At 41.9% G+C, this 26774-nt stretch overlaps 1 protein-coding gene across 6 annotated transcripts in view; it reads right to left on the reverse strand.

Moving 5' to 3' along the window:
* rmc1 (regulator of MON1-CCZ1) overlaps window positions 1-26774 on the reverse strand; it is a 71570-nt gene that overhangs the window by 8780 nt on the left and 36016 nt on the right. For 4 of the 6 annotated variants that reach the window (XM_087986762.1, XM_087986760.1, XM_087986758.1 and 1 more), the window contains 15 exons: window positions 25991-26075; window positions 25837-25893; window positions 25650-25736; window positions 23362-23502; window positions 18933-19030; window positions 17867-17956; window positions 17674-17779; window positions 16644-16755; window positions 15870-15914; window positions 13249-13302; window positions 11222-11350; window positions 7907-8013; window positions 5908-6027; window positions 831-911; window positions 643-747 (listed from right to left, as the gene is read on the reverse strand). In XM_087986762.1, coding sequence (XP_087842888.1) covers window positions 643-747; window positions 831-911; window positions 5908-6027; window positions 7907-8013; window positions 11222-11350; window positions 13249-13302; window positions 15870-15914; window positions 16644-16755; window positions 17674-17779; window positions 17867-17956; window positions 18933-19030; window positions 23362-23502; window positions 25650-25736; window positions 25837-25893; window positions 25991-26075 — 1417 coding nt within the window. The remainder of the gene's footprint in view (window positions 1-642; window positions 748-830; window positions 912-5907; window positions 6028-7906; window positions 8014-11221; window positions 11351-13248; window positions 13303-15869; window positions 15915-16643; window positions 16756-17673; window positions 17780-17866; window positions 17957-18932; window positions 19031-23361; window positions 23503-25649; window positions 25737-25836; window positions 25894-25990; window positions 26076-26774) is intronic. The other 2 variants (XM_087986761.1, XM_087986759.1) reach the window with 1 other exon arrangement.

Below are 26774 nucleotides of genomic sequence, written 5' to 3' on the forward strand. Positions count from 1 at the left end.
AGCCGATGTTCTGGGGACATCGGTTCGAAGCTCACTGTAGCAGGTGGTGGTATTTGAATTTTTAAAAAATCTGGAATTAAGAATCAAATGGTGGACATGAATCCATTGTTGATTGTCAGAAAAACTCATCTGGTTCATTAATGTCCTGTAGGGTAGGAAACTGCCAACCTTACCTGGTCTGACCTACATATAACTCCAGAACCATTGCAATATGGTTGACTCTTAACTGCCCTCTGGGCAATTGGGGATGGACATTAAATGCTGGGCCCAGCCAGCGACACTCACGTATTTTTAAAAAGGCTGAAAACAGAGGTGCTTATCACACAGCTCCAGTTTTCTCTTGAGACTGCACCCTGCCATTACCACTTCAAATGATATTAAAAGTATGAAATACACATGATTAATAAACTTTTCCAAGGTAGAGGTGGATAGAATTCTGATTACCATGGGGAGAAAGATTAATCGGGGATGTGCAGGAATGTAGAGTTGAGGTTAAGTTCAGCTCAGCCATGTTCTTATTAAAGAGTGAAGCTCGCTCAAAGGCCCGAGGGGCCGACTTTTGTTCATTATGTCAGTGTGTAAATCAGTTAAAAGTTCAATTCAACAATTCAGGTGAATAATTCCAGAAGTTTAGTATCTCACCAGTGGTTTGGAGTCACTAAGCACATGGTACTGAAGAAACTGATGAAGCATGTAGAATAGGCTGTGCTGGACAAGGGTTTTTATCACCAATTCGTACAGGTAATGCTGTAATAAATACAATGTTTTAGAGAAAGCACAAGTAATTATACAAAAGAATTAACATTTCTGATTGAAGGGCATGGATTTACCTGGACTGTAATTTGATACTGATTAAGGGACCGGATGTATTCCATCAACACTGCGCTAACAAACTTGTGGGGGAGATCCTGCTAAAAGAAGTTGTAGAATATCATATGCAAGTGTGCACAAGACCATTCAGCCCATCAATTCCATTTCTAGCAGTACATGTAAAACCAGCAAGGTGGTGACATTAATCATTACCTGTACATAATTAACTACAATAGATTAGATTCCCTACAGTATGGGAACAGGTCATTTGGCCCAACAAGTCCACACTGATCCTCTGAAGAGTGATCCATCCAGACCCATTCCTAACCCTATATTAACCCCCGACTAATGCACCTAACACTGTGGGCAATTTAGATTGGCCAATTCACTTGACCGGCTCATCTTTGGGTTGTGGGAGGAAACCAGAGCACCCAGAAAAAACTCTCACAGACACGGGGAGAATGTGCAAACTCCACACAGACAGTCAGGAATCAAACCTAAGTCCCAGATGCTGTGAGGCAGCAGTGCTAACCACCACTCCAGAACATCTGCTATTAAAAAATCCAGTATTACAAGCTATAATTCAAATCTTACTTTTTTAAAAAACTAAATATTAACAGAGTTTAAACGATAACAGTGAAATTGTCACCTGGAGTACTGAGTCCAAAGCTGGGTGTTGTACTTTAGGGTCGAGAGTGTGGTGCTGGAAAGCCATTCCTGATGAAGGGCTTATGCCCGAAATGTCAATTCTCCTACTTCCCGAATGTTGCCTGACCTGCTGTGAGCATCTGCAGTCCTCACTTTCTCCCTGTTGTACTTTAGGGGGTTAGTATCTTTTATCAACCTATTCATGGACCTTTGGAGTAGGTGCAACTTGAACCCATACCTCCTGGCTCAGACATAGAGACACTACCACTGCATCACAGGAGACCTTTTAGGATGTGAAGGCTTAGCCAGAGGGATGAGGAACTCCAGGAAGGTCTTGTGAGTGGAATAGGCAAGTGACCGGTTTCTCTTACTGAGGAGGTCTGGAGGATATTTAATGGTGGCGCACAAAATTATGAATGGTCTGGAGATTGGGAGATGCTGCTCCTATTGGCAGAAGGATCAACAACCAAAGGACACATATTCATGGTGATTGGTAAATGAACCAAAGACAACACAAGGCAAAACGTTTGTTATTAAACTCAGCAAGTGGTTAGGATCTGGAACGTCAGTGTTTGTCTTGTGCTGATCATCACTGATAGACTCAGCTTGTAATGGAATAAACAGTATTTTTATTCAGTCATGGGATATCGGCATCACTGGCTAGGCCAGCATTTAATGCCCATCTCTAGCGATCCTGGAGAAGGTGGTGATGATTTGCCTTGTTAAACCGCTGCATCCTACATGCTGCGGGTAGGCCCACAATGCCATTAAGGAGGGAATTCCAGAATTTTAACTCCATGAAAGTGAAGCAGCTGAGATATATTTCCAAGTAAGGATGGTGAGTAGCTTGGAGGGGAACTTGCAGGTGTTCCCATGTATCTGCTGTCCTTGTCCTTCTAGATGGAAGTGGTCCTGGATTTGGAAGCTACTGACAGGATCTTCCTGCTGCTGCTGAGGATTGGTGGGGGAGAGAATAGATATTTGTGAATGTGGTGCCAATCAAGTGAGCTGGTTAGTCCTAGATGATGTCAAGCTTCTTGGCACACTGTATGAGATGAAGGTGACTAGATTAGGTCATCACGGCATGGAGATGCAGCAAGAACAGTTAGCTATCAATCTTAGTCCTCAATTCATTCACTTGGACTCTGATTGGTTAGGATGTTACTATGAGAAAGTGAAAAACTCATCTCACTCTCTTCTCCCAATATGTCTATTGGTATTCCTTTCTTCAAGGTTGGTTTCTTGTGAACTCATCCTGATGAAGGCGAGATGAAAGGTTTCAACAACTTCCCTCCTTTTCACAACAGTTAAGTTTTGCTTTGTGAGCAGAATACAATCTAATAATGTGGCTTGATTTCTCAAGTTTCAAGGAGATAGAGATTGTGTCTAACTAGATCAAGGCATATCTAAAAAGGAGAGCAGCATTAGGATACTGAGCTCAATGATTAGCTATGATCATAATGAATGGAACAGCAGGTTTAAGAGGACAAATCACCTGCTCCTAGCTTCTATGTTCCCAAAACAAAAATCGAATTACAAAAGCAGATGAGGAAAAATCCATGTACAGTTCAGTTACACATGATTCAGATAGTAGTAGTTTTCTCCAAGTAAGAATTTTGAGTTCATGTCATACTCTGAACACAAAATCTTGGCAGAGTCTCCAGTATAGTACTGAGAGAGCACTGCATTATCAATGGGATTATTTTTCAAATAACAACAACTTGCATTTATGTAGCACATCAATGCAGCGACACAGGCTAAGGCTCTTTATATAACAGTGGGCGGCACGGTGGCACAGTGGTTAGCACTGCTGCCTCACAGCGCCGGAGACCCGGGTTCAATTCCCGCCTCAGGCGACTGACTGTGTGGAGTTTGCACGTTCTCCCCGTGTCTGCGTGGGTTTCCTCCGGGTGCTCCGGTTTCCTCCCATAGTCCAAAGATGTGAGGGTCAGGTGAATTGGCCATGCTAAATTGCCCATAGTGTTAGGTAAGGGGTAAATGTAGGGGTCTGGGTGGGTTGCGCTTCGGCGGGTCGGTGTGGACTTGTTGGGCCGAAGGGCCTGTTTCCACACTGTAATGTAATCTAATCTAAAAAAAAAACATTACATTGATGTTGCACCGACCTGTGAAACTAATCTGAAGCGCATCTATCCTACATAGTTCCATTTTCATCCATATGTTTATCCAATGACCATTTAAATGCCCTTAAAGTTGGCGAGTCTGCTACTGTTGCAGGCAGTGCGTTCCACGTCCTCTACTACTCTCTGAGTAAAGAAACTGTTCAAAGTTTATGCGAAGATTTGTAGCTCGGGTGCTCGTTGTTGTGGTTCTGTTCGCCGAGCTGGAAGTTTTTGTTGCAAACGTTTCGTCCCCTGGCTAGGCGACATCAGCAGTGCTTGGGAGCCTCCTGCGAAGCGCTTCTTTGATGTTTCCTCCGGTGTTTATAGTGGTCTGTCCCTGCCGCTTCCGGTTGTCAGTTTCAGCTGTCCGCTGTAGTGGTTGGTATTTTGGGTCCAGGTCGATGTGTTTGTTGATGGAGTTTGTGGATGAATGCCATGTCTCTAGGAACTCCCTGGCTGTTCCAGAACTGACAGCCAGACTACTGCGACCCCTAGGACTCATAACGGCACACAAACCAACAGCCATGCTCAGACAACAACTCACCAGAACGAAGGACCCGATACCCAACATGAGCAAAACTAATGTAGTGTACAAAATACCATGCAAGGACTGCACAAAACACTATATAGGACAAACAGGAAGACAGCTAACAATCCGCATACATGAACATCAACTAGCCACGAAATGACACGACCAGCTATCCTTAGTAGCCACACACGCAGACAACAAGCAACATGAATTCGACTGGGACAACACTACTATCATAGGGCAAGCCAGACAGAGAACAGCCAGGGAATTCCTAGAGGCATGGCATTCATCCACAAACTCCATTAACAAACACATCGACCTGGACCCAATATACCAACCACTACAGCGGACAGCTGAAACTGACAACCGGAAGCGGCAGGAACAGACCACTATAAACACCGGAGGAAACATCAAAGAAACTGTCTCTGACATCTGATCTATATCTATCACCCCTCAATTTAAAACTACGTCCCCTTGTGCTAGCCATCACTATCCAAGGAAAAAGGCTCTCAACGTCCACCCTATCTAACCCTCTGATTATCTTATATGTCTCAATTAAGTCACTGCTCAATCTTCTTCTCTCTAATGAAAATAGCCTAAGGTCCCTCAGCCTTTCCTCGTAAGACCTTCCCTCCACACAAGGCAACATCCTAGTAAATCTCCTCTGAACCCTTTCCCAAGCTTCCATATCTTCTTATGATACAGTGACCAGAACTGTACACAATACTCCAAATGCAGCTGCACCAGAGTTTTGTACAGCTGCAGCACGACCTCTTGGCTCTGACACTCAATTCCTCTACTAACACACCATATGCCTTCTGAACAACCTTATCAACCTGGTTGGAAACTTTCAGGGATCATGTACATGGGCACAGAGATCTCTCTGCTCATCTACATGACCAAGAATCTTTCCATTAGCCCAGTACTCTGTATTCCTGTTGCTCCTTCCTAAGTGAATCACCTCACACTTTTCTGCATTAAACTCCATTTGCCACCTCTCAGCCCAGCTCTGCAGCTTATATATGTGCCTCTGTAACCTGCAACATCTTTTGGCACTATCCACAACTCCACCAACCTTAGTGTCATCCACAAATTTACTAACCTATCCTTCTATGTCCTCATCTAGGTTATTTATAAAAATGACCAAGGACCAGTGGTCCCAAAATAGATCCTTGCAACACGCCACTAGTAACTGAACTCCAGGATGAACATTTCCCATCAACCACCGCCCTCTGTCTTCTTTCGGCTAGCCAATGTCTGATCCAAACTGCTAAAGCCCCATCTGCTCTCTCAAGTGGTCACAAAAATCCCACAACTCTATTTCAAGTAAGAGCAGGGAGGTTCTCTGTAGTTTTCTGGTTGACATTTCAACAAAAAAATGCCTGATTCTTCCTCAGAGCTTTTTGTTGGAACTTGCAATACATGAATTGGCCGCACCTTTTCCTATTTTACAGTAATTCACATAAAAATAGTTCCATGCAAGCTACAAGAGGGAAAAATGATAAAGCCAACAGATGTTGCACTAGCTTATCACTACTAGGTAACTTCTTCATCACTATTTGCGATTCCTGAGGTCATGAATGGTGCATTATAAATACAAGTTTGTCCTTTCTACATCAAGCATTTAAATATTTGAGTTTTCGGTATCAAGTTAGCTTCTCATAACCCCAACAATACTAGTTGTCTCTTTGGGATCAACAATCCCTTCATGTCAATCAGTCAGAATGGGTTCTGGTCCATTTTGCTTTTGTTAACTTTTCCTTTCATAAGTTCAGCTGAATCACATTCAGTGAGACAAACCTTCTTCTCAGTGAAGACTGACAGGACATGAGTGTACATGTCAGATTGGTCAATGACAGCCTGCGTACGCACAGGCCTCTTCTGAGTCGTGCTACTGCGACTTGTTCCTGACTCCACAGCCTAAGCAAAAGAGAAATATTTCAATCATCGCACGAAACATAATTACTCTCAAATTCTGTTGATGGGCTGAGGAGATGCAAGGCGAGAGATAGGATTCTAAAGGGGAGGTACAGGATCTTTCACAGAGGTAGACCATTCCTCATCTCGATTTAGAAAAACTGACTAGATTAGAACTGACTTCAAATTAGACTGAATCCTCAAATCCACATTTCTGCCTACCTTGGAGAACCTTCTACCCTCTTGTTTAAGGATCTATCTCACTGTCTTGAAAATATTTAAGGACTCAAAGTGCTTTCATCACTTTTCAAGAAAGAAGCTCCAAAGACTCTCAATTCCCTCAAAAAATATTCACCTGATCTATTTTAAATCCTTTATATCTAAAACAGTGACTCTTAGTTTGCGATTCTCCCATAAGAGGAAACATCTCTCCGCACTCACCCTGTCAAGATCTCTCAGGATTGTGTGTGTTTCAATCAAATCATCCCTTCTAAATACCAACAGATACAAGCCTAGCCTGTTCAATATTTCCTCATAACAGGACCTATCCATTCCAGAATTAGTCTGGTGAACATTCTCTGAACTGCTTTCAATGCTTTAACATCTTGCCTGCTGTGCTCAAGATAGTCACACTAGTACCCTGTATAATTGAAGCATAATTGCCCTATTTCAGTATGCAATTCCCCTTTGATAAATGGGGACATTCTATGAGCTTTCCTAACTACTTACTGCACTTGCATTCTAACCTTTTACAATTCATTCCGAAGGACACCCATGTCCCAGTCTATCTTAGAGAGCTGCAAGCTCTCATCATAGAAATTTACAGTACAGGTGGCCATTTGATCAATTATGTCTGTAGCAGCTTCTGAAAGAGCTATTCGGCTAGTCCGGTCTCCAACTGGTGGAAACACAATATCCTTTCTTAACCTGTTAAAGTTGGTCATAATTTTGAACATCTCAATAAGGTCAATCTTCTCTGTTCCAACGAGAATAAGCCTAGTTTCTCTATTTTTCCTTGTATCTAAAATCCTTCATTCCTGGTATTATTCTAGTAAGTCTCCTTTAACCAAAGTAAAATAATTATTCTTCCTACCAAAATGGACAATTTCACACCTTCTGACAATCAGCAGATTTGTGCCCACTCACTATCTATATCTCGCTGTAGATTCCTAATGTCCTCTTCACAATATTTTTTACCTCCTTATCTTTGTGTCATCAGCAAATTTGGAAACCATCTCTTCTATTTTTTCATCTTTCCTTCATTTATGTAATTGTAAACCAGAGTCAAAGCAGTGGTAACTGGAAAAAGACCCATTTGAGTCTACTGTCTGCTTCCTGTTAGCCAACCAATCTCCTATCTATGCCAATATGCTAACCGCTACACCATGAGCTTTTATTTTCCACAATAGCCTTCCATTGTGGCATTATATGATATCTGGAGGTCTAAATCCAGTAAATCCACAGTTCCCCTTTATCCACAGCATGGCACACATTTCCTCAAAGGACTCCAACAAATTGGTTAAATATGATTAACCTTCACAGTCTGTTCCAGTGAGTACAAGATGAAAACTGTTTCATCCTTTTGTTTTCCCCTCTTGGTTCTGTTTTCCAAAGAGTAATTACAAGCTTGTTGTGCTTTGAATTTCACAGGAGGGTCAGCTTATCGAGGGAAAGGGCAGGGAGACCGAGTTTGAGTTTGATTTATTGTTGTCACTTGTACTGAGATACAATGAAAAATACAAAGTACATCAAGGTAGCAGAACAAACTGCAGAATACAATGTTCTTGCTGTGTGTTATCCAGCTGTAGATTAAACTGCCTACCACATGTCAACATACCACACTTAACATTACAACAATGAACAGTCTCTAGACAGTTCTCACCAAGGTGTAGTTTTGCTCAGCTTCTAGATATTCCTTGTAGACCTGATTCAGTTTATCAAATATGGTAGCAATCACTGGCAAGCTACCACGTTCTGCTGCACTCAACACTGAAACAAAAGAAATGTAACAGGGTTACTGCAATCTCCACGTATTGATACACAAAAATGATCAAATTCCTTAGCAAGTTAGACAAAGGAAAGCCTATCTATTTGGATTTCCAGAAAGCCTTTGACAAGGTGATGTGTAGGAGTCTGCTAAATAAGATAAAAGCCCATGTTGTTAACGGCAAGGAAATATATGGATAGAGGATTGGCTGACTGGCAAAAGGCAGAGTATACAGATAAAATGTTTTTTTCAGGATAGCAGCTGGAGACTAGTGGAGTTCCATGGGGGTGAGTGTTAGGACCATTACTAATCACATTATACATTAATGATCCAGATGAAGAAACTGAGGGCATTGTTCTTAAGTTTGCAGATAAGACAAAGATAGGTGGAGGAACAGGTAGCATTGAGGAAGTACAGAGACTGCAGAAGGACTTGGACAGGCTAGCAGGGTGGGCAAAGAACTGACAGGTGGGAAAGCTTGGGGTTATATACTTTGGAAAAAGAGGTACCGACTATTTTCTAAACAGGAAAAGGCTTCAGAAGTCTGAAACACGAAGGGAATTGGAAGTCCTGGTTCAGGATTCTCAAGGTTAATTTGCAGGTTCAGTTGGCACAGTTAGGAAAGCAAATGTAACATTAGAATTCATTTCAAGAGGGGCTAGGATGTACTACTGAGGCTGTATAAGGATTCAGTAAGACCACATTTGGAATATTGTTAGCAGCTTTGGGCCCCATATCGAAGGGGGATTGTGGTGGCTTTGGAGGGGTTCCAGAGGAGGTTCACAGGTATGACCCTGGGGATAAAGGGCTTGTCATATGAGGAACAAAAATTGAAATAGGTGATAAATCTCAGCAAGTCTGGCAGCACCAGTAGAGAAAAATCAGAATTAATGTGTCGGGACCAGTGAATATGTTTAGAGGAAGGGTCACTGGACCCAAAATATTATCTCTGATTTCTCTCCATAGATGCTGCCAGACCTGCTGAGCTTTTCCAAAAAATTATTTTTGTTTCTGATTTCCAGCACCTGCAGTTCTTTCAGTTTTTATTTGCTTGTCATGAGGAGCAGTTGAGGACTTTGGGTCTCCACTTGATGGAGTTTAGAGAAAGGAGGGTGGATCTGATTAGAACTTACAGAATACTTAGAGACCTGGACAAAGTGGATGTGGAGAAGATGTTTCCATAAGCAGGAGAGATGAGGACCTGAGGGTACGGCCTGAGTGAAATGAGGAAGAACTTGTTCAGCCAGAGAATGGTGAATCTGTGGAACTCATCGATGCAGAGGGCTGTGGAGGTCAAATCATTGAATGTATTTAAGACAGAGATAGATAGGTTTGTGATTAGTAACGGGGATCAAGGGTTACAGGGAGAAGGCAGGAGAATGGGGTTGAGAAACACATCAGCCATGATTGAAAGGCAGAGCCAACTCGATGGGCCGAATCATCTAATTCTCCTATATCTTGCAGTCTAAGATGCCATCAAGCCCAGTTACAAGTGGAGTTCCGCAGGGATCAGTTCTGGATCCTCTGCTGTTTGTAATTTTTACTAATGACTTAGATGAGGGAGTCGAAGGGTGGGTCAGTAAATTTGCAGATGATACGAAGATAGGTGGAGTTGTGGACAGTGAGGAGGGCTGTTGTCGGCTGCAGAGGGACTTAGATATGATGCAGAGCTGGGCTGAGGAGTGGCAGATGGAGTTCAACCCTGCCAAGTGTGAGGTTGTCCATTTTGGAAGAACAAATAAGAATGCGGAATACAGGGTTAATGGTAGGGTTCTTAGTCAGGTGGAGGAACAGAGGGATCTTGGGATCTATGTACATAGATCTTTGAAGGTTGCCACTCAGGTGGATAGAGTTTGTAAGAAGGCCTATGGAGTATTATCGTTCATTAGCAGAGGGATTGAATTCAAGAGTCGTGAAGTGATGTTGCAGCTGTACAGGACTTTGGTTAGGCCACAGTTGGAGTACTGTGTGCAGTTCTGGTCGCCTCACTTTAGGAAAGATGTGGAAGCTTTGGAGAGGATTTACCAGGATGTTGCCTGGAATGGAGAGGAAGTCGTACGAGGATAGGTTGAGAGTTCTCGGCCTTTTCTCGTTGGAACGGCGAAGGATGAGGGGTGACTTGATAGAGGTTTATAAGATGATCAGAGGAATAGATAGAGTAGACAGTCAGAAACTTTTTCCCCGGGTACAACAGAGTGTTACAAGGGGACATAAATTTAAGGTGAAGGGTGGAAGGTATAGGGGAGATGTCAGGGGTGGGTTCTTTACCCAGAGAGTGGTGGGGGCATGGAATGCGCTGCCCATGGGAGTGGTAGAGTCGGAATCATTGGCGACCTTTAAGCGGCATTTGGATAGGTACATGGATGGGTACTTAATCTAGGTTAGAAGTTCGGCACAACATCGTGGGCCGAAAGGCCTGTTCTATGCTGGATTGTTCTATGTTCTATGTTCTAGAAGCACTGGAGAAGATCATGCAGCATTTTCCGCCACTCGATGAGCAGATGTGACCTGAATCCAAGCCTTCCAGTCCAGAGGTAGTGACACTACCACTGCACCATAAGAGACCTGCTTAGATCTTGGCTGATCTGCATTTCAACTCATCCAACTGCCTTGGTTCCAATAAAAATTCACCAAGCTCGATCTTGAAATTGGGAACCAACTTCCAGCCTCTTTTTGCCGGGAGAAGAATTCTAGACGTCGTACCAAAGAACTTTCTGACAATCTCTCGAACAGCCAAGCATGAATTTTAAGGTTCTGACCCCTTGTTTGGGGAGATTCCTGCAGCACTAACCCCTCTTTGTCAGGTCCCCCCCATACCGGGGATGTAGTTTTTCTATACTGAACTTATTGAATTATTTCAATTATTTTTAACACCTCAATTAGATCAACAATTACATCATAAACACTCAGGGAATTGAAGCCTATGCAACCTGTGCTCATCAATTAACCCTCAATTTCCCATGTCTAATCAGACAGAGTAAATACTATAAAACTCAGTCATCCAGCAGGGGGAATTTCTGTATCATATTGTGAAAGCTATATTGCTCTCTGCCGTGCAAAACAGAAAGACATCGATGGCCACAATAAAAAAATAATAGGAGGAGGACATTCTGAACAAAATACTGAAGGCTCACTTAAAAATTCATTTGTTATTCATGTGGTTACCAGACAAATAGTTATGATTCATTCCGAGTGCAGGAAGGTACTCACTCTGACAACATACAGACAAGATGACCATTTTACAGTCCTTCCTCTGTAGAAGGAAGTCCATTAGCCGTCCTTTGTCTTGAAGCATGTGGACAATGGGCTGCAGCTTTATCTGGAGACACCACAGGTAACCTGTCCACAATCAGAGAACCCAGTCAATATAAAAGCTGCAGTAAGCAAGTTACAACAAACCTCTATAAAACTGCTCAAGTGTCAGCTGGAACACTGGCTCTGTTCTTCACACTTTAGGAAGGATGTCAAAAATGGAACAGGGTGTACAGGAGATTCACTGGAAAGATAAAGAGAAGATTTAAGAGGCTCAAAGTTATGAAGACATTGAAGTCAAAGTCATTTACAGTCAGGAAAGCAGCCATTTGGACCATCGAGTTGATGCTACCTCCTCACAGAACAATCCAGTCAGTAGCAATTTCCATATGAGAAAAAGGAGAGGTAATGGGGATTAAGCAAAACAAAGACTTCCAAGATGCTTTCAGAATTAAGACAATTTAGACATTAGAGACTGAACAGACCGCAGTTCTTTCCTCTAAAGATAAACTCTGGTTTCCTGTTGGTTGTTTAATAAAATCATGAACAATTTGTTAGGAGAAACAAAGAGGAATTTCCAAGAGAGAAAACCAAACTTGGGACAGCAACATGCTCCTGAACATGCTGCTCCCTTAACCAAGCTGTCCCAGTACAGATACAACACTGGTGTCTACCCGACAATGGGAAAAATTGTTAACTTACATTTTGTCCACAAAAAGCAGGACAAATCCAACCCAGCCAAGTACAGCTCAGATTACTCTCAATCATCAGTAAAGTGATGGAAGAGGTCATCAACAGTGCTATCAAGCAGCACCTGCTCAGTGATGCCCAGTTTGGGTTCCGCCAGGGCCACACAGCTCTTGACCTCATTACAGCCTTGGACCGAAAGAGCTGAATTCCAGAGGGGAGTAGAGAGTGACAGCCCTTGACATCAAGGCCAGACTTAACTGAGTTCTAGCACCAAGGAGCCCTAACCAAACTGGATTTAACAGGAATCAGGAGGAAAACTCTCTGCTGGTTAGAGTCATATTGGACACACACAAAGCTGGTTGCAGTTCCAGAAGGCAACTCACCAAGACAAAGAACAATTAGCGCTGGGCAGTAAACACTGGCCCAACCAAAGATGCCCACTCCTTCAGAGTTCATTTTTAAACACTGAGGGTTGACCACTGGTATGGATCAGTTAGACTACTTTGCGACCCCAGCCCCAACCCCAACAAAATCTCCCCACCTCCAGTTTATTTTAAATCCCTTTGTTTAAGGATGGGCAAGGCAAATATTCATCTGCTTGGGAAATAGGGAAATAGTGAATTGCAAAATTAATATTTAACTTGGCCAATGAGGTTGCAGCAACTGAGAAAGGGACAACTCTTTTTCTAGTCAATGTAAGGAGGATTAAAAAGGGAAACAGTTGAATAATTATGGTCAGGTTATCTCTAAAAGTAGTCAAGTCTCTCTCCAATGTTTAAAAACAATTCTATCTTGAGATTCTTCACAGAATCTTACAACACAATAGGCCATTCAGACCATCATGCCTGTGCCAACTCTTTGAAAGAACTGTTAAGCCAACTCCCTATCGCTCTGTTAATGTTTCCCCTTCAGATGCTCATCAAATTTCTTTCTGAAAGCTTTAGTATCTGCCATCAACTTTTCAGGCAGCACCTTTCAAATAGTAATATCACACTGCTTTAAAAAAAAAATTATCCCCATCTCCTCTATCCCCTTGTTTCTGGAAGACTTGCAAGACAACAGGCAGGTCAGGGGAGGACACATGGCACAAGGAATTAGGAAGAAAAGAAGGAGGAGTAAACCACACCCTCCAATTAGACACTGCACATTTACACATGAACATTGACTACAAAAACAAGAGGTTTTTCACAATTTTCAGGCTGAGTTAGAGACTGTTGCAAACCACATTATTGACGCATTGTAAATTTATAAAAGCCCACAGTACAAATAAGAAGAAATTCCTAGAATTCACTCACCTTCACTGGCATTGATTATAATGTCAGGTTGAAACACAGTCCATGAGGAAGAATCTAAAAGTTAAAGAAACCTCAAAAGGCACTGACACAGCAAGGATCTTTTTTACTGAATTCATTTGTACTTGATTTTAAAGAAAGCTGGAATATAGAACATAGAACATAGAAGAATACAGCGCAGTACAGGCCCTTTGGCCCTCGATGTTGCGCCGATCCAAGCCCACCTAACCTACACTAGCCCACTATCCTCCGTATGCCTATCCAATGCTCGTTTAAATGCCCATAAAGAGGGAGAGTCCACCACTGCTACTGCCAGGGCATTCCATGAACTTACGACTCGCTGAGTAAAGAACCTACCCCTAACATCTGTCCTGTACCTACCACCCCTTAATTTAAAGCTATGCCCCCTCGTAATAGCTGACTCCATACGTGGAAAAAGGTTCTCACGGTCAACCCTATCTAAACCCCTAATCATCTTGTACACCTCTATCAAGTCACCCCTAAACCTTCTTTTCTCCAATGAAAACAACCCCAAGTGCCTCAGCCTTTCCTCATACGATCTTTCTACCATACCAGGCAACATCCTGGTAAACCTCCTCTGCACCCGTTCCAGTGCCTCCACATCCTTCCTATAGTATGGCGACCAAAACTGCACACAATACTCCAGATGCGGCCGCGCCAGAGTCTTATACAACTGCAACATGACCTCAGGACTCCGGAACTCAATTCCTCTACCAATAAAAGCCAGTACACCATATTCCTTCTTCACCGCACTATTTACCTGGTGGAAACTTTCAAAGATCTGTGTTCATGGACACTAAGATCCTTCTGCTCATCCACACTACCAAGTATCCGACCATTAGCCCGGTACCCCATCTTTTTGTTACTTTTACCAAAGTGAAATATACATTGCACTTTTCATAGTCACTGTGCACTTTATAACCAATGAAATCCTATCACTTGCTGTGATGTAGGGAGCACACCAGCCAATTTGTACACAGCAAGCTCCCACAAAGAGCAACATGTCAGTGACTAGATATTCTGTAATGATGCTGACTGAAGGATCAACACTGACCAGGAAACAAGGAACAACTCTCCTGCTCTTTGTCCAAATAGTGCCCTTGGTCTTTTATGTCCCTCCGAGGGGGCAGGCAGCCTCAGTTTCACAGTTCACCCAAGAGTTCGCAAAGGTTCCTCTCCTTGTGTTTGACCACATGTCCATTAAAACTGACTTTAATAGTAACCATCTCTAGCTCTATATTATTCCACATGAATGCCACTTCATTTTCCACCCTTTATGTTTTGGATTCACCCATGAACATAATTATGTCCATGATATCCAGCCATTTTATTAAGTTAACAGGTTCAGGCAGTGACACACCCCAAGTTGCCTCTTGTGGTGCTGTTGGAGATCTGTTTCCTTGGAAACAAATGAGTAACTTACTAGGCCATTTCAGACAGAAGTTAAAATTTAACATTGCTGTGGCTCTGGGAATCACACTTAGTTTAGCAGAATTCCTTCCCTAATGAATCAGACACAACAATACAGCACTAACTTTCTAAAACCATTTTAAGAATGGAGTTTAAAATTCCCTGAGATGCTGTGGCAAGATTCGAACTCTGGTCCCCAGATTACTATCTAGACCTCTTGATTACTGGTCCAGATATATAGAGACTGTATTACTATCGAGGGACAGGAAGAGGAATGACTGGCCACAATGCAGCTTCTGGCCCCGGCCTCCAACCCCATTCTGTCCCAGGCCCTATAACCATTCCTGCTTCCTGAGATCAAGTCAAAAAGCGTGGCACTGGAAAAGCACAGCAGGTCAGGCAGCATCCGAGGAGCAGGTGAGTCGATGTTTCAGGCATAAGCTTCCTGAGACACACACTTAATGTCATGAATCACCCAGGTCTATGGTATAGTGATAATGTCAATGAACTACTAATCCAGAACTCAGGCTAAATATTCTGGAGATGTTGGTTTGAATCCCAAAAAAATTCAATAAAATCTAGAATTTAATGCTAGTCTACAGATGACCATGAAACCGCTGTCGATTGTCATTAAAAAAACCCATCAGGTTCACCAACGTCCTTTAGGGAGGGAAATCTTACCTCTGGCCTACATGGGACTCCAGATCCACAACAGTGTGTCTGACTCTTAATTGCCCTCTAATTAATCAGGGATACCAACGAATGATGGCCTAGCCAGATGGAGTGAACAAATTTAAGCAACTCACATGGACAGTCCTCACTTTAAGAGCTGCCCTGATCTGCAGTTTGATTCCATCCTTCACGCCATCAGACCCTTTCATAAAACACTTCCTCTCAGCTTGCAGAGATTCTCACTCCCTGTCTAACCCTCTTAACTTGGCCAATCACACCTGTTCTCCACTTCCCTTGTGGCTTTTCTTTCCCCACCCTCCCAGCTCTGAGAAGATGTTGTGTCTAACTTTATTGTTCTTCTGATGAATTGATATGAAAATATTAACCGTTACCCTTTCCACAGATGCTGCCCGACTCTCAAGTAAATTGTCCCACTGATGGAACTTGGCTCATTTTAATGCTTAGTCAGAAATTCACATGGCAATTTTAGATGTTAGCTTACGATTCACTCTGAAGGATACAAAGTTCACATGGGACAGGGCTTTGTGTTGTTACAGCTGATGGACCTGGACAAAGAATTAAGACATTAATACAATATTACATGACTACAACAAAGACAGAAAGAGATGTAGTTTCTATGTCCGGATTTAACTGCACAGGAGTGTTATCAAACAGAATTCGATATTGAGCAATATATTAGGAAAGAAGAACAAAAGCTGGATCAAAACAGGTAGTTTTTAAAACAGCAGCTTAAAAGGAGGAGAGAGAAGTAGAGAGTTAGGGAGGAAATTCCTGAGCTTAGGGCATGGCTGCCAATGGCAGGGGAGAGGTAGTGAAAGATGCAAAGAAGCGAAACTGGAGGAGGCTTCAGACAGAGAAAGGAAACTGCAGCCTCTGTTACCTCGCCAAAGTGACCACGTTATATGAGTGTGTGTGGGCAGTACATGTTGGTGAGCTACTTTCAGAAGGTCCCACAGCTGACTCAAAGCTTGCATTTCCTGTATAAGGAACATGCGTACACAATGTAACACAAGTCATTGGAGAGAGAAGCAGGAATCCTGCTAACCTTCCCCTCAGGACTGGGAAGTGCACAGAGGGTAGTTTTAACATTCCCATTGCTTCTCTCGATCCTCATTAAATCAGGAAATCTCATGGGATGGTTTTCAACAGGAAATGGAAAAATTTATTTTCAATACTACATCTACTTTAATTGACAATCAAAACTAAGCTCAATGTCAAAGCACCAAAGTATGTGAACAATCACCTGTACTCAAGGTTATTCTGAACATACGCACCTGCCCGAGGAATCTTGCATGGGTGAATAGATAAAGCTGGAAGCACTTGATGATGAATGGTGACAACTCCATCAAACTCTGCTCGCTGTTTTATATCAAAGATCATTGATGTCTGAAGAAATTCAAAGAAATCACAGGGTCAAACGGTGTGCAGACAATTTTTCTCACTTCCTCCTACAGTGAATCCCACCAAGAGAACAACTGATTCCCAAAACACATACAGCCACATCACTTCCAAAGATAAAAACATCCATGCCATCCTGATTGGGAAACATAATTGCCATTAGAAAGCGACAGAGAGAGGATGGGGTGAGAGACTATGGGAGTCAGATCACATACAAGATAGAGAGAATGTGATGCTGAGTTGTGCAGAGCCTGCTTCCTCTTATGGTAGAATCGAGAACTAGGGGCCCCTCTTTAAACATCAGGTCCGTCCATTTAAAGCAGAGAGTTGGTGGGGTTTTTTTCTCTCTGGGGGGTTGTGAATCTTTGCAAGTTTTTTTCCTGAAAGATGGTGGAAGCATAATCCTTGAACATTTTTAAGGCAGAGGTTGATCGTTTCTTGTCAAGCAAGGAGTTGAAAGATTTTCAGGAGTAGACAGAAATGTGGATTTGAGGTTACAATTAGATCAGCCATGATCTTATTGAATAGAGGAACAGGCTCAAGAACTGAACAGCCTACTGAACAGCTCCATGTGTTTGTGGGGACAGAGATCATTTGAAATGGTTACCGATCCACTAAGATTAGCAATGAACAGCGAGTAAGGAGACACTAAAACAGTAGTTGCTGGAAAAGCTCATCAGGTCTGACAGTACATGCGAAGAGAAATCAGAGTTAGCGTTTCGGGTCCAGTGACCCTTCCTCAGAACTGTTCTGAGGAAGAGTCACCAGACTCGAAATGTTAAATCTGATTTCACTTCATAGTTGCTGCCAGACTTCATAGTTGCTTTTCCAGCAACTTCTGATTTACAGCATCCACAGTTCTTTAGATTTTTATTATGAGGCAAAGAGACTAGTTAAATTCCTTACCTGAGAACTTTGGTGATGCACCACAACCAAGTTATCAACAACATTCAAGGCAAATTTGCCTGTGGTATTTAATTTTAATATGTGCATTTTCTTACATTGACCTTCCCTGCAATTAAAATGCAGTAAATATTTAGGAAACTCATCTTAAAAAGTATAACACAGACTCAGTGGGATCTGAATGAGCAAGTCTTACCTGGGTAAATAATACAAGATCACTTCTGCCCCTGGGTTATTTGGAGTCCTTGGTTGGTGCTTCAGATAAAGCACGTAAAGTTGTCCATATCTTGGTAAAAATAAAGATTTAAAAATTACTACTGCAGTCGAAAGATTATTCCTACCATTAGGAGATACAGTAAAATTTCTGTATCAACATGACAAGAATGGTTGGTGCCAACCAACTAAAGACAACAGTTGGTAGGATCTCTGAACACACTCAATCATGATTTGTCCAATCACTGCAGCACGCTAAAATGTCCAGAGAAAATCAAAAGCTTCCTCATAAGTGGAGACTAAAGCAAGCTGCTCTTTTAAATTATATTTCGACCTCTTTCCCTACCAATAATGCACAAAAGGGACCCTGTTTCAGTCAGAAATAATCTGCTGCTCCACAGGATCTCCAGAAAGTTTCACAAATCTCTTACTTAACTAGGTTTCACATTTTTATAAACTGAATTGTTACCAGTTAACCATCCTCTTCCTAAATAGTCCACAATTTAAAGCAGTGGGTCAGTCACTAGAGCTCAGCAATCTTGATACAAACAGGGCTTCCTTCTCTCATTCCCTTTTTAGTCACTTGGCAAGTCTTTGGGAGCCAGTCTGTATCAGGCCTGCTCAAAATTTTTGAAAACCACTTCAATTTTTTATACAGTTAACAATAGCAATCCAAATCGTTTTTACATAACTTGGGTATGCTTCAATTTAAAAACCCCGAAATGCCCCCAAATTGTCAAAGAGACCAGGTGTGGCAGTCTGAGTGCAGGAAGATCACTTACTAGAGAACTCTGGTTGGATTTGACAGACATCCTGGGGAATCAGGGTAACATTAAATTAATAGCAGAAGGAATTGGTTAGTTTTATCATCTCTCTGGAGTGTGGAATAACTAAATAGTCAGGACCAAGCAGATCTAAAAGTCCTTTTAAATTAATTCCATGGAGTAGCACCATCTGAGCCTGGTAGCACTGTTAGAAATGCTCTTCTGAAGCATGAAAAATAAACACAGAATTAGACATTATCACTTAGAGAGAAGCTTCTTACTTACATAGTGGCCATTATAATATCAGAAAGGCTGAGGTTTGTAGATTTGGGAGAGGCTGGTAATTCAATTTCAAATTTTGGCATTTTGGACATTGTTCCACTCTGGAAAGGTAAAATCAAATTGTCTTAAAACTAAAAACACATCCACAACTTCTCATTGAGATATATGGATTGGTTTCTAAACAGGTAAACCAATGTACCACAACAATTTGCTGAACTACATTAACTCCTGGTCAAACTTTAAAATTCTCATCTTAGTTATCAAATCCCTTCAAGGTCTCACACCCCCTTCTTACCACTATAACTTCTTCCATCCTCACAGTGCTGAGATATCTACACTCCTCTACTTATGGCCTCTTACAAATCCCAAATCATAATCACTCCACACTTGTGGTTATGCTGTCAGTTGCCTAGGCCCCAAGCTCTGGTACTTCCTCCAATTTACCTCACTTTCCTCCTTTAGAAATTTCCTAAAACTCTACGACCGAGCTTTGGCCATCTAGCCATTGTCACCTTTGTGGTTAAGATCCCAATTGAGTTACTCTTGGTTACATAAAACCCCAGAATAAAATCTGGCTTGCTCGATAATTTAAAGTTTTAGTGAAATACCACCTCATAAGTAAGCATTTTGCAGATTTGGCTTTATTCCACAAAAGAAACAACATGAGAAATCTAACTATGACTTGTGTGCAGGAAGTTATGTCTGATAAATCTTTGGGTTTTTCCAAAGAGGTAACCAAGAGGATAGGGGAGTGGATGTTGTCTATATGGACTTTAGTAAGGCCTTTGACAAGATCCCACACGGCAGGTTGGTTATGAAGATTAGATCGCATGGCATCCAGGGAGATCTAGCTAATTGGATTAAAAATTAACTCAATGGTAGGAAGCAGAGGGTGATGGTTGAAGGTTGTTTCTCGGACTGGAAACATGTGATTAATAGTGTGCCACAGGGGTGGTGCTGGGATCTTTGTTATTTGTTATTTACACAAATGATCTGGATGTGAATGTACAAGGCATGATTAATAAGTTTGTGGATGATACAAAATTATAAGGTATTGTTGATAGTGAGGAAGTTTATCAAAAAAAAAACAGAAGGATCTTGATCAAATGGGGAAGTGGGCGGAGAATTAGCAAATGTAATTCAATACAGGTAAGTGTGAGGTGTTGCACTTAGGAAAGTCAAACCAAGGTAGGACTTATACAGCAAATGGTAAGTTCCTGGGAAGTGTTGTCGAACAGAGACACCTAGCAGTACAAATACATAGGTTTGTTGAAAGCTGCATCACAGGAAGACAGGGCAGTGAAGGCGGCATTTAGCATGCTGGCCTTCGTCGGTCGAGGCATTGAGTATAGGAGTTAGGACAATATGTTATTAGTTGTCCAAGTCATTTGTGAGGCTACACTTGAGTATTGTGTACAGATTTGGTCCCCCTGTTATAGGAAAGGCTGGAAAGAGTGCAAAGATGATTTACGAGGATGAGGTCAGGACTAATAGGCCTGAGTTATAGGGAGAGGTCAGCCAGGATAGGACTTTATTCCTTGGAATGTAGGAGAATGAGGGGTGACCTTATTGAGGTGTATAAAATCATGAGGGGCACAGATAGGATGAATGCACACAGTCTTTTTCCCAGGGGTGAGGAATTGAAAACTAAAGGACCTCGGTTTAAGGTGAGAGGAGAAAATTTAAGAAGGACCTGAGGGGCAACTTCTTCCCACAGAGAGTGGTGCATATATGGAATGGGCTGCCAGAGAATGGATGGGCATTTTAGTCAGCTTGCACCAGTTTGTGCCAAAGGGCTTGTCTCTGTGTTGTAGGACTCAATGACTCTACACTACTGAATGCTTTCATAATATTAAGATTTCTTTCATCTTGCCATTCCGCCTTCTCTTTGAGACAAAACTGCTACAGTCTGTGAATGTTTTCTGATAGGTACAACTGTCACAAATCCCCCCCCACCCCACCAACCCAGAGGTTCTGTTATTACTATATTTATTTTTCCACATTATCTAGGGCTTCTATGTACTTTATTTTTACAATTTGGATCAAAGTGTTACAACACAGGGTAAACCCTCCTGCTTAATTTAAACCAGCAACATAGAAAAGAGTTATCCCATACAGTAGTCTGTGAAAATTTGAGTTGCCAAGAGCTAGTTAAAGTAGAAGTTAACAACTTTATTTCTTAAAGTATAACACCACCAGGGTCCCAGGTTCGATTCCAGCCTCGGGCAACTGTCTGTATGGAGTTTGCACATTCTCCCCACGTCTGCGTGGGTTTCCTCCTGATGCTCCGTTTTCCTCCCACAGTCCGAAGATGTGCAGATTAGGTGAACTGGCCATGCTAAATTGCACAGTGTTAGGTAGATTAGTCAGGGGTAAATAAAGGGGGTGGGTTTCTCTTTGGAGGGTCGGCGTGGACTTGTTGGGCCAAAGGGCCTGTTTCCACACTGTAGGTATCTAAACATCTAAACAATACTACTCTGATAAAAACCCCCGATTAAGGTTTACCAAAAATTCAAGTTTTTAAAACCAGCCAGACGTCAAATCTTCTCTTCCTCCCTCTTTTCTTCTCCTTCTTAGGAATTTCTGTTTCACAGGTCATAGATTGATTAAGAGAGCTATTCCTCAGGCAGTCTCTACATGCTGGTGGCTTGGCAGTTCTCCTCCCAACTGTTCAGGTTTCCCTCCAAAGCATCGGCTTTTAAGATTGTCAATATATTCAATTCAAACTGGTTTGGAGTTTGGGGTATAACTTAAACTGATTGGCCTAATTCAAATCTGTTTGTCGTTTCCAGGCAACCAGCTAATCGACTGTGGTTCGTCCAAATATTACATTATATATCTTTTTCAGTGCAGTGTCAAGTAGTTTTTGCTAGCTTTTAACTCTCTTAAAATGTTTTAAAGTTGCCATCGATGCTAGTGACATAGCAGTTGGAGCTGTACTCCTACAGGACACTCACATCTTCATAACACATCCCCCCACTTAAGAAAAAAATGAACCATCATAATGAAAAGATGGCTTCAATTTTTTTTCCTCCATTCTTTTAACATATTACCCTAACATACAGATAACTTTAATCTAACTTTACCTTAACATATATAACTGTATATATGTATATAACATTAAATAAAGACAAATCTCATCTAAACTTTTGATCTATAGTTATTATTACTTATGACCTGCAACATGTACAATTTTTAAATTAAAACTCTATTTCATTGGAGTCTTATGTCACAGTCTCATATTCTTATCTTTAAAGCATTCTAAGAATGTAGGAAATTGTGATCGGTATACACAACTGTCACTGACACATTATTCGGGACATACACATCAAAATGTTGTAAGGCCAGTACCAAACTCAATAGTTCCTTTCTGATTGTGGAGTATTTCCTCTGGTGGATGTTGGTCGTCTTCAAAAAGTAACCAACTGGCAGTTCAATCCCATCCTCACCTTCCTGTAGGAGTACAGCTCCAACTCCTATGTCACTAGCATCGATGGCAACTTTAAAACATTTTGAAAGGTTTGGTGTAGCTAAAACTTGGTTTGGTGGTTAATATTGATTTCAAATGGTTGAATGCCTCCTGGCATGGTTCTGTCCACCGAAACGTTGTGTTTTTCTCCAGCAAATTGGTTAACGGTGCCACTACACTGCTGAAGTTTGGAACAACTTTCCAATAGAATCCACTGAGTCCTAAGAATCGATGCACCTCTTTCTTCGAGATTGGTCGTGGAAATTCCTCAACGGCCTTCGTCTTTGTGTTCCGTGGGGTCAACCTTCCATGACCAATGTCCCAAGAACGTCACCTCTGCTTTCACAAATTCCGTTTTATTTAAGTTTATCGCGAGCTTTGCTTCCCATAGTCATTCAAAGAGCTCTGCCAACTGTACCATGTGATCTTTCCAGGACATAGTAAAGATCATTACATCGTCCAAATAGACTGCACAGCTTGCTAACCCAGCCACAACTCTGTTCATGAGTCTTTGGAATGTGGTGGCTGTGGTCTTCATTCCAAAAGCTATCACTTTAAACTGATATAGCTCATTTGGGGTTACAAATGCAGAAATTTCTTTCGTCAACTCTGATAAAGGTACCTGCCAGTAACTAGGTATTAATGGCGTTGACGTTGCAATAATCCATGCAGAATCGTTGAGTCCTGTCCAGTTTGGGAACTAAGACGATCGGCGAACTCTACTCGCTCTGGCTTGGTTCAATGATGATCTTGTCGAGCATTGCCTCCACCTCCATCTGCACCTGTCTGGCTTTGAAAGGATTAAGCCGATAGGGGTGTTGTTTTATCAGAGCAGTATACCTTGCATCAACTTCATATACAATAGCATTAGTCCTCCCCATCTGATACAGTACACTCACATATTCATAACAAAAGAAATATGCACGGCTTGCAGGTGGTGACAAAGAAAGAAGTCGAACTTACCCTGAAATAAAATGGTTGAAGAACATTCCCATGTACTGTGGTAGACAGGAGGAGAACAGCAGTTTCTGGTGAGTACATACACCAGTTAACATTAATGCTCTGATTTTTCAGCAGCTTTAAACTTCGTTTGTCAGGTAATACCTATAGAATAATAAAAACAACAGCAGCTCAGGCCATATTCCAGAAGGTGTAACTCTGAATTTCAGCATTTTATATTCAGTTTGCTGATCTTGGACTAGAGATTTAGATCAAAATGCAATTTCCTCGTTACCGTCCCTGATTTGCGAACAGGTCCCATTCTCGAGTCGGTTCGCAAATCAATTTGTACATGAGTCAGAACCTAAGACAGGACAACATAAAGGAGATATTCATAAGCTCAGGAAATGATTGCATGTCAGTCTTTATGAGCATTCCTAACTGGGACCTTTGTAAATCAGGACCCCATACATTAGTGATGGCAGAAGGAGCTTTACGCTCTTTTCACTCACAACACTCGGCCTGTGAGGACTAGCCTAACAGAAATAAAAGACTTAATGATACAAGGAGAAGAAAGTGTTAAAGATTCAGAGGGTGTTCCTGTTCTCACTAGAGAAGTAGAAGGATTTACTCCTTTGTAATTAAAAGAGGAATCTTTCCACATAATTAATGCAGAATTAAAGCCTTTGTAAATTACTTATATCTTTGGATATATTCAAACAACCAAGAGAAAATTGGTCACCAATGTTACAAAGCAGTTAGACCTGACTCTGAATTGCATTCAGAAGCTAGTTAGTAGATGAATGAGGCCACATGGGGTCATGGGGCAGCAATAGGCCATTTCACCCTTCGGGCCTATCTACCATTCAATACACAACTGTTGTTGGTAGAGGTCATCCTCACTTGATCTCCAAAACCATTTACAACCCACTCATTTACCATGGACTATTTTTCAAATTCAAATTTGCTTTCTGCACAAATGCTCTTAATATTTAATACTTGACATCTAATCTTTCAACTCCTCATCCCTCAATATCCATGTTAACTTGGTCTCTGCTTCTCCACACAGGCTGCCACACAGGGTACATGGAAGCTCAGTGGTTAGCACTGCTGCCAGGGATCTGGGTTCAAATTCCAGCTCGTGTGGAGTTTGTGTGGGTTACCTCTTGGTGCTCCAGTTTCCTCCCACTGTTCAAAGGTGGATTAACCATAGGAAATGCAGGGTTACAGGGATAGGATACATGGGGGGAGAGTCTGGACGGGATGCTCTTCAGCGTGTGGATTTGTTGGGCCGAAATGCCTGTTTCTATAGTGTAGGGATTAGATTAGATTACCGACAGTGTGGAAACAGGCCCTTCGGCCCAACAAGTCCACACTGACCCTCTGAAGAGTAACCCGCCCAGACCCATTTCCTTCTGACTAACACACCTCACACCATGGGCAATTTAGCATGGCCAATTCACCCGACCTGCAGATCTTTGGACTGTGGGAGGAAACCAGAGCACCCGGAGAAATCTCACGTAGACACAGGGAGAATGTGCAAACTCCACACCAACAGTCACCTGAGGCTAGGATCAAACCAGGGACCCTGATGCTGTGAGGCAGCAGCGCTAACCACTGAGTTACCGTGCCTCCCATGATTCTATGAAGAACTGCAGGGCATTTCCAGCATCTTGTGGATTTATTTCAGACTTTCAGCACTTGCAGTATTGTGCTCTTAGACTTGCAATGTTCTTTATCTTTATATTTTTTTGGGACATGGGTTTCACCAGTAAGGTCAGCATTTACTGCACATCCTTAATGGCCGTTAAGTGCTTACTTAACCCAGTTCAGAGGGCAGTTAATTCAATATCAAGACTATAGGAAACAGGAACAGAACTAGACCGTGCAACCCCTCCAGCCTGCTCTGCCATTCAATGTGATTATGGCTGATGCAACACCCCACACATCAACTTGTCTGTATTTTCCCTGTAATCCTTGATTCCCTGACTGATCAAGAATCTAGACCAGCCTTAAATATACACAAGGAATCTGTCCCCACAGCTCTCTATGGCAAGGGGTTCCAAAGACTCTCAACATTCTGGGAGAAGAAACTGCTCCTCGAATCAGTCTTAAATTGATTCTGAGATTATGCCTTCTGGTCCTAGACTCTATGACGAGAAACATCCTCTCAGTATTTACCCCAGTCAAACCCCTTAAAGAATTCTTCATGTTTCAATAAGATCGCCTCTCATTCTCCTAACCCCCACTGAGTTGAGTCCCAAACGGTTTGGTCTTTACTCTGGGTATAGACTCATATGTACAGTACTTACCTGATAAAATTCAATGCCCTGGTCAGTAATAAATACTATTTCATTAGCAGTGATCCAACAGAAACTCAGGATGTTGGCATTTTTGGTCTACAGAGGAAACAAATTAAAAAAGATACTGTTTACATCAGCAGACAATTATACTTTAGATTCAAAGTACACAAAATTTAATTCCAATTCCAATCATTACCTTGCATTCTTGAGAGTATTCTGTTTGGGGTAGGTCAGGAATGAAGTTAATGAAATCCTGAAAAAGAACTTGACAATGTTATCATACACTGACACAAGTCTACTTCCTTTCAGTCTTTAGCCGTGACATGAAAAAAGTTAAAATCTTTCCTTACCACAGCCTTTAGTGTCCTCTGCACAGCTAGAATCTTGTTCCCAAGTGAAAATTTGATGCATTTCACTTCTCCTTTATCTTCCATTCTTTGAGAGGAATAATAAAGATACTTTTAGAGCAAAGTGAACAAGACTAGAATACAAAATTTGTCAGCAGGAAAGCAAAAAAGACAAAAATAGCTTTTTCAACAAAAACACGCAAGTAGTTTAAAATCCAGTGCATCTTTTTTTTAAGAAAAGGGCTTAATGGGTCAGTGAGCTAAGGTTCATCTTCATGCAGAAATATAGAAAATAGGGCCATGGTCGGCCATTCGGCCCTTCCAGCCTGCTCCATCATTCAACATAATTACAGCTGATCATTCAACTCAGTCCTCTTTCCCACTTTGTCCCCATATCCTTTGATCTGTTTAGCTGTAAGAATCTATGCAACTCCTTCTTTTGAAAAGATCCATTGCTTTGGCTTCAATCACTTTCTGTAGCAGTGAATTCCACAGGCTCACCACTCTCTGGGTGAAGACACATCTCCTTAACTCAGTCCAAAATGACCCACCCATTAACCTTAAACTGTGACGCCAGGCTCTGAACTCCATGGTCATTAGGAACATTATTGCTGAGCTTACTCTGTCTAGAATTGTATGTGTCTTTATGTGATCTCCCCTTATTCTTCTAAACTCCTGTGAATATTGTCTCAACCAACCCAATCCCTCCTCATACATCAGTGCTGTCACCAGGAATCAGTCTGGTAAATCTCTCCATAGCCAGGGCATCCTTTCTCAGATAAGGAGA

The sequence above is a fragment of the Chiloscyllium plagiosum genome, unplaced genomic scaffold (genome assembly GCF_037043375.1).
Source record: "Chiloscyllium plagiosum isolate Xiang-an unplaced genomic scaffold, Cpla_swu_hap1 HiC_scaffold_4, whole genome shotgun sequence".
In the NCBI taxonomy this organism is placed as follows: domain Eukaryota; kingdom Metazoa; phylum Chordata; class Chondrichthyes; order Orectolobiformes; family Hemiscylliidae; genus Chiloscyllium; species Chiloscyllium plagiosum.